A 9743-nucleotide genomic window follows, 5' to 3' on the forward strand; every position below is an offset into this window, starting at 1 on the left:
AAAAAAGAAGGGGTGAAGGGGTTGTGAAAGACGGCAGTTCAGCACAGGACGCACCGGTTACGTTCTCGATGAGGACTTGATGTCCCTGTGCATCACTCCATTGAGATGGCAGTAGTGGAGGCCCTCGAGGATCTGCTTGAGGTAGCACTTGATCTCCGGGGCCGAGAACTTATGCCGGTGGATGAGCCCACAAAGGTCGTGCTTCATATACTCGAAGACAAGGAAGATGTCGGTGGCCGCGTAGATCACATCCAGGAGCTTGACAACGTGATCGTTGTTGAGCAGCCGGAGGACCTTGATCTCGATGGCAATCGACGCCGGCACATCGCGCAGCTCGCCGCCGGCCTCTCTGACCTTTAGCGTCGCCTCTTTGGGGTCGACCCTTAGCCGCTTGATTGCCACGCGCTCGCTGGTCTGCTTGTCCGTGGCCAGGAACACCTTGCCATACTTCCCGCGGCCGATCGATTCCACTGCCACATACCTCTCAAGCGCTGGGAACTCCTGTGACAAGATTTCGCCCCCTTCGCTCACTCCCATAGCCTATCCACAAACCCTAAAGGAATGAGCCTTATAAACCCTAATAGCCAGCCGTGGATCTCTTTTCGTCCCAGCCGTTGGATCCCAGATCTTTGTAGGAGAGCGGTTTTCACCTTTTAGGGCTCGAAATGTTGCCCGCGATGGAGGAAGATGACGAGAGCTCCGATTCCAGCTTCTCGACCGTGTCATCGTCGGCGCCGCTGACAAGGAATGCAAGCGGCATTGGCTGCTCCTCGATCTTTACCAGGATTCGAGGAGGTCGAGGTAGGCAGCATCGCCAGCATCATCGCGCCAGGGGCGGCGGCGATCGAGCTGGTGCTGTCAGGATCGGATCGAGCCCTTACAAATTGCAGGAGAGGATTCTGTCCAGGCAGAAGGGAGACGCGAGGAATCGATCGGGGCTGGGCCAATTGCTCTCGCCGGATCGTCTCAACGTGTCTGTTGCTCGCAATATTTTTCCTGGCGACAATGTGGTGGATGTACAGAAGGAACAGGCCAGCTCCTTTCGGCGAGATAGAATGTCGCAGAAACTTTGCGAAGCGTCGGGAACCAAGATCGAGCAGCCCCACAAATCTGGAACTCTATCATCAGCCATCGCGGAAATCTTTCGCTGTTTCATCTGCTTGGGAAAGGTAGTAGTCTTTCTCGTTCCATATAGAGTCTCACTGACCGTTCTTTGTTTTGTTTCTTCATTCCAGCTTATGGATGCTCAACTTTGTCCATGCTGCTCTAAGCTGGTGTGCATGCTATGTATCAAAGTACGCCTTGCAGCCTGAATCATTTCCAAGGTCATTTGATAAACTCAAGCTCTTCTCACTTCTTTTTCTCATCTGTGTCGTCGGCCTGGTTGCAGCGCTGGTTAACCGATCAGAAGCCCGAGTGCCCTCACTGCCGTGCCTCGCTCTCGGTCTCGCAACTTGTAGGCTGCAAATTCATTTCCGAGATTACGACGGTACGTGAGTTTGCGAGTTCCGACTGACTTCTCATTCATTTTGCTTTCGCAGGAAGTGGAGAAAATACACGGGAATTTTGACGAGGATGCTCCACCAGAGAAGGTAGAAGGCTACATTTTCGTGTGCTCGCACCGACCTTTTCTATTGCAGATTTGCCCAGCTCATGGCAGTCCACTTTCGTATTTCTGCACCACATGCTCGACTGCAGTGTGCTCCGACTGCGCCATCCTGGCCGAGGTCATACTCGCTCTTTCTTTTTTCACTTATCTTACTCTGGTTTCTATAGAGCCACCAAAACCACTCGTTTGAACGCCTAAATGTGACCTATGGAAGGCATTCCAAAAAATTGCATGTCGAGGCATCAGCTCTACGTTCACGTCTTAAAGTAAGGATTATTACGACTGTTAGGTGTAATGCTAAGTCTTCTCTTTTGCTCAGGATTTGTATGATATGCTGGCGTCGGTTGACAATGACATTGAAGCTGTCTTGAAGGTATATCATATGTTTGCGTGTGTGACTTATGTCCTTAAGAACAGGCCAAAGATGATCAAGCGACTGAGATTGAAGCGGCTTTCAAAAGAATGCGGGTGAGAACTGCTTTCTTTTTGCAAGAACAGGAATTGCTATCGTTTTACTGATGTGATATGCAGGCGAAGCTCGAAGAACAGCTCAAATGCAAGCTGCTGACACTATTGGCACAGAAGGGTGCTGTTTCTCAAGAGGTATGAGATTTTATTTATGCTACGGCTCAGCCTGATTTGCTGGCCTCTGCAGGTGGAGTTGTTAGAGACCATTTTGCGTCAACTTGATTTTCAATTAACTACATCGTCCAAGAGCGATCTCATCGCTCATGAACCGACAATTACATGTATTATACAGGTGATACTGGTTCTTGTTGTGTAGCGCACGATCTCATTCGATAAGTTTCCAGGACTTGCACAAGAAAATCAATCTTGAATTAAGGCGGGACCCTGTTTCTTCAGATTTTGTTTCCGAGGTATCCCACACGAGCTAACTTTATGCATATACAATTTTTGTGGTAGGTTATTCCTCCGTTTGAGCACGGGGAGCTTGTTCTTAAGAACTTCAGAAAGTATTTGCATGCGAAACCAAGCAAGAGCAACGATTCTTCTAGTACAACTGACTCCACAAGCGACATCGTTTACAGTGCGGTGGGTACCTTAGATGCAGTGGACATAACAAGGAGGTGAAATAATGGCATCTTGTTTGAAACTTGTCACTGCTAACTAAAACTTCTTCGTTACTGTAGCCGATTTCTGCCGCCGGGATTACCTGGCGCCTAAAGGTACTTGAACTGTTCGTGCGGTTGCAGTCACGATCCTGACTTGATCGTGCAGCTGTATCCAAATGGTAGTGGTTCATCGAAGGGAAGCCACATTTCTGCATTTCTTGAGGTCGGCCTCTTCATTCAATGTACCTGAGAAAAACTAACGCTAGTCACGTCTAGATGGTCAAAGGTGGCTCTGAGCCTACAACATATGAATATGGCATAGAGATGTTACATCGTTCGCAGCCGCACATGAAAGTTGTGAGGCGATTCTCTTCGGATTTTGAGGCAATCGATATCTCCAGATCATTTGATTGTAACTTACAAGGGCCACATTACAGGAAGGTGCATGCTGGGGGTACTATCAATTTTTCAAGATTGATGACCTTGAAAACGAAGGGTACCTTCTTCCGGGGGAAGATACACTTACGCTGAGCTTTTACGTCCGAGCTCAAACGTCAGTAATCCAATCCATTGATTGATGACTGTGACACTTGATGAATTTGACGCCGTGCTTTCGATTCAGGTTCTTGCAACAATGCCTGGATCTGAGAAGAGCACTGTCATCGTGTCAAGCAGAACGGCAGGAAGCGGTGACGCAGGTAAAGCACGAGCGCCGTCCTTCTCTTAGTTCCGAGTTCTTACACTCAGCTTCAGGTGGCGGTCCTGCGGCGAGCTTTCGCATCGTCAATCTGGCAGCAGCGCCGGAGGAAGAACGGCAGCGTCTCCGAGCTGGAAGACAACCAAGGATCGATAAAGCAGGTCCTGGCGGGTGCAGTGTCAAGCCTCTTGCCAACTTTTGAACAGCCCAACCCAAAGGCTGCCAGGGACACATTCAGCCGCTTGGACAAGATACTCCTCAGCGGTGTTCCAACATCAGACGCTCCCCAGAAGTCTGAGGTGGACGACCGCAGCGACGCCCCATCAATGGCGCTGTCCCAGGCATCGGTGCAGCCAGAGAGCAGGGAGAAGTGTGAGCTGTGGCTCAAGAGCCGAGACAACTTGTTCCAGATGCCAGCTAGTAGGAGCAAGTTTTATGGTCGCAGGGGCCACAGGCACAGGAAGAGCAACAGGGCCTTCGATGTCGTTTCGCTTGCCAAGCGCACCAGAATGGCGACGCTGCCTTGCGCCATACTGGAAGGAAACGACGAGAGCGTCAATACGTGATTGTCGAGGTAATTTTTTGCTTGGTGGAAAAGTTTGGATTAAGTTTACTCTTCCCGGCTTACTTTAATAAACACTTTTCAGGTTACAAACTGAAATGATCAGAAAGTTATTAATGTTCAAGGAATTGGATTAAGTTTAAATGGATTCTTAAAAGTACAAACTGAAATGCTGCTAGTGTATGAGCAAGTTGTTAATTTTTAGCCAATTAAGGGAACTAACTAGTTGCCTTAGTCAAAATTGATTGGTATCACAAATTCCATTAAACATGATTTCTCTTTCATTGGTGAAAGATTAATGAAGCTGCATTTCAGATTGTAATCCTTGAGTGACATCAGCCTGGGGTCAGAATTTGCTTGAATTAGGAGGAAGACCAGGCTGAACCTTCTCAGAGTCAATGCCAATTTTCTGGTGGGACATTGTTGTTTTCAGCTTTTAAATACTTGCCAGCTGCATTATCATTGAAAGTCCCTCCCACTGAATTCTTATGCCCACAGAAAGTGGAGGGCAAAGATTGAAATCCCCAAGGCCGTTGACATCTCCATCACCCCAACAGTGGAGTGTGTCAGCAATGCAGCAAGCAACACCAACATTATGGTGATGTTGCCCCACAAATCCCTGTGATCCAAACGTCACAAGAGAAAAGAAGAGAAGTGTGGAAGCTCACCTTATCTGATCACACTCTCTCTCAAGTATCAAATTGAATGAATGGATGCTTCTCTCCACATACCTAGCCCCACTCTTGCAATTTGCCTCCATACTTTTGTTCAGGGATTTTTCTACCATTTCTCTATTGAGTGTTTGGATTCCTTTGGGATTCTCCATTCCATTCCCACGTTCTAACTCATGCAAGACAACGATTTGGGAGATTCCGAGCTTCCCAAATGTAGCGATTCACAGCGGTCCAGCAAAAAGAAAGGCCGAGATCGAGAAAACTGGACGAAATTTTGAAGAGACAAGTTGTCTCTTAAAAGGAGTGGGTGAGTGAGAACTCGCTTTCGCAACTAGCAGCGTATCTCTGTCGCGAATGACAAAAACAAAAGCTTTAGGGCTCCATCTGACGTGGGTCCGACTCGGCGAAGATACCGCCGCGTGGCGAGACAGCTCGGACGCCACGTCACGCGGTTTGGGCGCGCAATTATTGGTCACGGTGCCCCGTACGGGCACTTTGGGCCTCCGTACAGGTGACAACTTGGAGCCAACACGAATGGTTTGGCGAGGGATTTTTTTTTTGAAGGAGAGTAGCGAAGGGGTCAGCGGCGGCGGTGGCGGCGGGGCTTTTCTTTTCTCTTGTTTCTCCGGCGCGGCGGCTGGATTCTTTCGATAGCAGCGAGGATTTTGGATTGCATTGGATTGGATCGTGCTCCAGGATTGTTGGGGATTTCGCATCTCCCGCGCGGCGCTGGCGTGTCTAGGGCCGCGGGGCAGCTCCCAGGAGCTGCGCAGCGTTCTTGCTGAGGCGGTGCGGCAAAGAAATCGGGGATTTCTCCCCGGGATTTTGGAGCTGTCCATGCGCGGCGCCCGAAAATGAGGTGAGCCGGAAGAGCTTTCTTGGTCGAAATTTCTCGCTCTCAGAGTCCATGGATTGGATTGCAGCAGCACCAGCGTCTCCGGACGAGGCTGTCCATATTTCGACCCGGAATACGACACTCTTTCGCTAAGATTAGATCCTCCAAGGTGAAATTTCTCCTCGAGCATGCGGTCGAATTCTTTTGGAGCTAACCTTTCCCCTCTGGCGAATTTGCGTGACTGGCAGTGTCGTGATCGATAACACAAGCTGTCCGGACGCCACGCTTATCAAGGCAACCCCCTTACCTGTCTGTCTGTGCTCGTCTTAAATACTTTTTTCTTTCCACCAGGTTGATAGCAAAAACAAGCATGGAATTCTTCTCGAGGTCGTCCAAGTTCTCACAGACCTCGACCTGGCGATTTCCAAGGCCTACATTTCTTCCGATGGTGGCTGGTTTATGGATGGTAAGAAGGACGAACCTTGCAAAGCTTTTCTATTTGCTTTAGAACGAGAGTAAAGGTAGAACTTTAACCATTCTTTCTGTCAGTCTTCCATGTGACGGATCAGCTGGGAAACAAGCTCATAGACGAGGGAATCATCGATTACATCCAGCAGGTACCCACTAAGCTCTACACTTCCAGGTACTGTGGTTGCCACTAGCATAATTTACTAACTGCAAGAGCTTGCTTGCTTGCGGATTTACATGGCAGTCGCTCGGAGCAAAGCAAGATTCCCAGACGACCGAGGTACAAACTTGTCTCGGCCGGCGGTTCAGCTTACGGTCCAACACAGAGCAAACTGCCATCGAGCTTTGCGGGAGGGATCGCCCGGGCCTCCTCTCCGACATCTCTGGAGTCCTCAAGGACATGATGTGCAACGTTGTGGCTGCGGAGGTGTGGACGCACAACTTGAGAGTGGCTTGCGTGGTCTACGTCACGGACGAAGTCACGGGTGGCCCCATCGAAGACGAGAAGAAACTGGCGGTAATCAAGGCGAGGCTGTCCCAAGCTTTGCAAGGTGACGAGAGCGGAAAAGGCTCCAAGACCGATATCCCGATGGCCGTGCTCCACACCGAGAGGCGGCTCCACCAGATCATGTCCGCCGACTTTGCTGCCATCCAGCCGGAGTCGACGAACACTTTCGTGGCCGCCGCCGATAAGACCAGGCCAGCCATCTCTGTCCAGAACTGCGCCGAGAAGGGATACTCCGTCGTCAACGTCCGGTGCAAGGACCGCCCAAAGCTACTCTTCGACACGGTGTGTACGTTAACCGACATGAAGTACGTCGTCTTCCATGCCGCTATCCGGTCCGAGGGATCTTTCGCCTATCAGGTACGCACATTTCCGTTTCTCTCCACGCAACTGAAATCGCTTTCACCAGGAGTACTACATCCGCCTCATGGATGGCTGCACGCTAAAGTCGGAAGCCGAGCAGGAGTACGTCGTCAAGTGCTTGGAAGCCGCCATAGAAAGACGAACCGGCGGGGTAAGCTTTCACAATTCATTAAATCTCGGAGAAGAAGAAGAATAGCTTTGATTTTTCTTCCAGGGAATCCGGCTGGAGCTTTGCACCAAGGACAGGGTGGGCCTCCTGTCCGACGTGACTCGCATCTTTCGCGAGAACGGACTCTCGGTGACGAGAGCGGACGTGTCCACACAAGGTGACAAGGCCGTCAATGTGTTCTACGTGACGGACGCGTCCGGGAACCCGGTGGACAGGCGGATCGTGGAGGCGACGCGCAAGGAAATCGGGCAAAGCATTCTCCAGGTGAAGGATTTGACGCCTTCTTCCCCAAACTCCCAGCACGAGGTCGCGAGCAAGTCGAGGTTCTCGTTTGGGACCTTTCTCTACAGCCTCGGCCTGATAAACTCGCAACAAGTCTAGAGCTTGAATCACAGCCGTTGGATGGCGAACGCCGGATGGTTGTGACCGTCCGTTTGTATAACAGCCGGAGTTTGAATCACAACCGTTGGATGGCGCCGACCGTCCGTTTGTTGGAATCACTTGGGGATATTCTTGGCTAGAGGGTTTTTATAGAACCCTAACGAGGGGGAGATTTTGCGATGGCGATCCAGCATGCATTGTCCTCCCCTTGCTCGTCTGCTGTGTCTGGGAAGCGCGGATCAAGCGCCGCAGCTGGCGAGCGTCATGGATTTCGTGGATCGCAGCTCCGATTTGGCTACCGGCATCGGAAATGCGGCCGATCGCTGCAGGTTTTCTGTTGTCAGCCGGCGCCTGCAGCTGCGACGGAGATGGAAGGTGTCGCTGGCGCGCTGTGTATGTGATTTCATCTTCTTGCTTGCTTTGGATCCATTATAATCTTGGCTCTTTTGTGGGACAGTTGAGCGGCCATGGAAGACTAAAGACACAAGGCTTGTTCTTCAGGATGGATCAGTGTGGAATGGCAAGTCTTTTGGAGCTTCTGGAACGCAAGTCGGAGAAGTTGTTTTCAATACTGCCATGACCGGGTATGTATTTCTCTTTCCATTTTGGATCACAACCACTTTAAAGTGTTGCATGTCCTTCCCAGGTATCAGGAGATTATCACTGATCCGAGTTATGCTGGCCAGTTCGTGGTTATGACTCAACCGCACATTGGGAACACTGGCGTCAATTTTGGTCAGTTTTTCCGTTCTCAACCTTGGGTTTTAACATAAAGATGTCTGGTTTTTCTAGAGGACGAGGAATCCAGTAAGTGCCATCTTTGTGGTCTAATTGTTCGAAGCTTAAGTGACCGGTAAGTACGCTAACCTTTAGAAAATACTCATTTTTCTTTTTGGTTTTGTTCTTCTTTCTTCTGTGTCTAGCGTTTCAAACTGGAGGGCTACTCAGACACTGGCAGAATATTTACAAAAGAGGAACATCATGGGCATATGTAAGGCGAGAGTCTGTTTTGTTTTTTTTTTTTTCATTTTGTAATGTCGTTATTGCAGCCTATCTGGACACCCGAGCTATCACCAGAAGATTGAGAAATGATGGAAGTTTGAATGGGGTCCTCAGCACTGATGCAACAAAAACGGATGAAGAGCTCTTACATATAGCTCAAAACTGGACCATTGTTGGTAAGAGGAATCTTGGATGACACAAATCATTCCTTTTTTTTTCTGACATCTCGTAAGTTTCTCTTCAGGGAAGGATTTGATCTCAGGTGTAAGCTGTACACGGCCTTATGAGTGGAAAGATACTACACGCCACGAATGGGAGTTTAGCAAGGACGCGGTTGCAGCTTGTGACAAGCTACAGGTAGCTCACTGATTTTTTTTTCTTACTTCAGAAAACATGTGTACCTCTATGGCAGGTTGTGGCTTATGATTTTGGTGTCAAGCATAACATATTGCAGCGCTTGGCTTCTTATGGCTGCAACATCACGGTGGTGCCGTCAAACTGGCCGGTCTCGGAAGTGATGAAGTTAAAACCAGATGGCATTCTTTTCAGCAATGGACCCGGTGATCCATCTGCGGTACCATATGCCGTCGAAACGGTGAAGGAGCTGCTGGGACAGGTTCCAGTGTTTGGCATTTGCATGGGGCATCAACTCCTGGGACAAGCACTGGGTGGAAAAACGTTCAAGATGAAGTTTGGCCATCACGGTGGTAACCATCCTGTTCGCCATCTTCCTACGGGACGTGTTGAGATTAGCTCCCAGGTACGAATTACCACAGCTATTCACTGGTCACTAAGCTAATGCTTGATAATTTCTTTTTCCTCTTTAGAATCACAATTACGCTGTGGATATTGCGACTTTGCCGGAGGGAGTGGAGGTCACTCACGTCAACTTGAACGACGGAACTTGTGCCGGGTTAACGTACCCGGCCATGAAGGTGATGGGCATACAATACCACCCGGAGTCGTCTCCAGGCCCGCATGACGCTGATCCAGGTAAGGCTGCAAATCTCTCAATCAATCAAACGTCTCGCTAACCTTTGTTTTGTTGATGACAGCGTTTTTTGAGTTTGTTCAAATGATGATACAAAACCGGCTGCTGCAATGACAAGATTTTGATTGAAGGAAACCCGTGATCGTTTCTTTCAGCCCGGAGTAAATAATACCATGGTTTTTGGGGGGTCATGGACCGAAATTGTGATTGCCCGTCTCACTCCGGAAGGAACCATTTGGAAATAAATGGCTAAGGTTTTGTGTGACCGTTGGATTGGATTTTGATTGCCACCGCTCCAGCGATTTGAGATTCCTACAATCTAGCCGAAGGATGGAGAGAAAATTTTTTAAATGACGATAAAATCGTATATGGCGACCGTGGAAATGATTGGAACTTCATGGTGATACCAACAAC

General features: G+C 49.4%; 5 protein-coding genes across 7 annotated transcripts; 4 read left to right on the forward strand and 1 right to left on the reverse strand.

Moving 5' to 3' along the window:
• Window positions 1-61: 61 nt before the first annotated feature.
• LOC9659869 (cyclin-dependent kinase C-1) lies at window positions 62-537 on the reverse strand (the record flags this gene model as incomplete). The annotated part of the gene is made up of 1 exon (XM_002986488.2): window positions 62-537. A coding segment is annotated over exon 1 (476 nt), but the record flags the coding sequence as incomplete, so codon positions are not given.
• A 141-nt stretch (window positions 538-678) lies between these two features.
• On the forward strand, window positions 679-2634 carry LOC9659013 (E3 ubiquitin-protein ligase TRIM37). Its single transcript, XM_024660487.1, has 11 exons — window positions 679-1169; window positions 1236-1325; window positions 1391-1489; window positions 1542-1592; window positions 1641-1727; window positions 1777-1875; window positions 1929-1982; window positions 2027-2077; window positions 2141-2212; window positions 2265-2369; window positions 2422-2634. Exons 7-11 carry the CDS (start codon window positions 1941-1943, stop codon window positions 2503-2505), a joined length of 354 nt encoding a protein of 117 aa, XP_024516255.1. The 5' UTR covers window positions 679-1169; window positions 1236-1325; window positions 1391-1489; window positions 1542-1592; window positions 1641-1727; window positions 1777-1875; window positions 1929-1940; the 3' UTR covers window positions 2506-2634.
• Window positions 2635-2692: 58 nt separating this feature from the next.
• LOC112341054 (E3 ubiquitin-protein ligase TRIM37-like) lies at window positions 2693-4040 on the forward strand. Its single transcript, XM_024660486.1, has 7 exons — window positions 2693-2697; window positions 2761-2796; window positions 2849-2905; window positions 2959-3066; window positions 3120-3235; window positions 3305-3380; window positions 3436-4040. Exons 4-7 carry the CDS (start codon window positions 2959-2961, stop codon window positions 3943-3945), a joined length of 810 nt encoding a protein of 269 aa, XP_024516254.1. The 5' UTR covers window positions 2693-2697; window positions 2761-2796; window positions 2849-2905; the 3' UTR covers window positions 3946-4040.
• Window positions 4041-5192: 1152 nt separating this feature from the next.
• Window positions 5193-7452, forward strand: LOC9649850 (ACT domain-containing protein ACR3). 3 transcript variants are annotated; one of them, XM_024660428.1, is made up of 8 exons: window positions 5193-5474; window positions 5518-5619; window positions 5699-5744; window positions 5802-5916; window positions 6000-6067; window positions 6163-6783; window positions 6833-6937; window positions 7001-7452. In XM_024660428.1, the coding sequence occupies exons 1-8, from the start codon at window positions 5470-5472 to the stop codon at window positions 7334-7336; spliced, it is 1398 nt and encodes a 465-aa protein (XP_024516196.1). In that variant the 5' UTR covers window positions 5193-5469; the 3' UTR covers window positions 7337-7452. The 3 variants fall into 3 exon arrangements, with proteins under 3 accessions (XP_024516196.1, XP_024516197.1, XP_024516198.1); XM_024660429.1 differs by having other exon boundaries at window positions 5539-5619; XM_024660430.1 differs by having other exon boundaries at window positions 5542-5619.
• Window positions 7453-7461: 9 nt separating this feature from the next.
• On the forward strand, window positions 7462-9607 carry LOC9649851 (carbamoyl-phosphate synthase small chain, chloroplastic). The gene is made up of 10 exons (XM_024660431.1): window positions 7462-7729; window positions 7794-7920; window positions 7983-8071; window positions 8129-8189; window positions 8260-8327; window positions 8386-8514; window positions 8583-8695; window positions 8751-9098; window positions 9166-9331; window positions 9394-9607. Exons 1-10 carry the CDS (start codon window positions 7516-7518, stop codon window positions 9441-9443), a joined length of 1365 nt encoding a protein of 454 aa, XP_024516199.1. The 5' UTR covers window positions 7462-7515; the 3' UTR covers window positions 9444-9607.
• The last annotated feature ends 136 nt before the right edge of the window (window positions 9608-9743 follow it).

The sequence above is a fragment of the Selaginella moellendorffii genome, unplaced genomic scaffold (assembly GCF_000143415.4).
Source record: "Selaginella moellendorffii unplaced genomic scaffold, v1.0 SELMOscaffold_74, whole genome shotgun sequence".
Classification (NCBI taxonomy): domain Eukaryota; kingdom Viridiplantae; phylum Streptophyta; class Lycopodiopsida; order Selaginellales; family Selaginellaceae; genus Selaginella; species Selaginella moellendorffii.

Bases quoted from the DNA above. Each gene is read 5' to 3' on its own strand.
- LOC9659013 (XM_024660487.1), top strand. From the start codon at position 1,941: ATGCTGGCGTCGGTTGACAATGACATTGAAGCTGTCTTGAAG. The intron at 2,213-2,264 runs GTATGAGATTTT...TGGCCTCTGCAG, and splicing joins AGGGTGCTGTTTCTCAAGAG to GTGGAGTTGTTAGAGACCAT. The intron at 2,370-2,421 runs GTGATACTGGTT...ATAAGTTTCCAG, and splicing joins CAATTACATGTATTATACAG to GACTTGCACAAGAAAATCAA.
- LOC112341054 (XM_024660486.1), top strand. From the start codon at position 2,959: ATGGTCAAAGGTGGCTCTGAGCCTACAACATATGAATATGGCATAGAG. The intron at 3,067-3,119 runs GCAATCGATATC...GCCACATTACAG, and splicing joins GATTCTCTTCGGATTTTGAG to GAAGGTGCATGCTGGGGGTA. The intron at 3,381-3,435 runs GTAAAGCACGAG...ACTCAGCTTCAG, and splicing joins GGCAGGAAGCGGTGACGCAG to GTGGCGGTCCTGCGGCGAGC.
- LOC9649850 (XM_024660428.1), top strand. The intron at 5,917-5,999 runs GTAAGAAGGACG...TCTTTCTGTCAG, and splicing joins TGGTGGCTGGTTTATGGATG to TCTTCCATGTGACGGATCAG. The intron at 6,784-6,832 runs GTACGCACATTT...CGCTTTCACCAG, and splicing joins AGGGATCTTTCGCCTATCAG to GAGTACTACATCCGCCTCAT.
- LOC9649851 (XM_024660431.1), top strand. From the start codon at position 7,516: ATGGCGATCCAGCATGCATTGTCCTCCCCTTGCTCGTCTGCTGTGTCT. The intron at 7,921-7,982 runs GTATGTATTTCT...TGTCCTTCCCAG, and splicing joins TTCAATACTGCCATGACCGG to GTATCAGGAGATTATCACTG. The intron at 8,072-8,128 runs GTCAGTTTTTCC...TGGTTTTTCTAG, and splicing joins GAACACTGGCGTCAATTTTG to AGGACGAGGAATCCAGTAAG.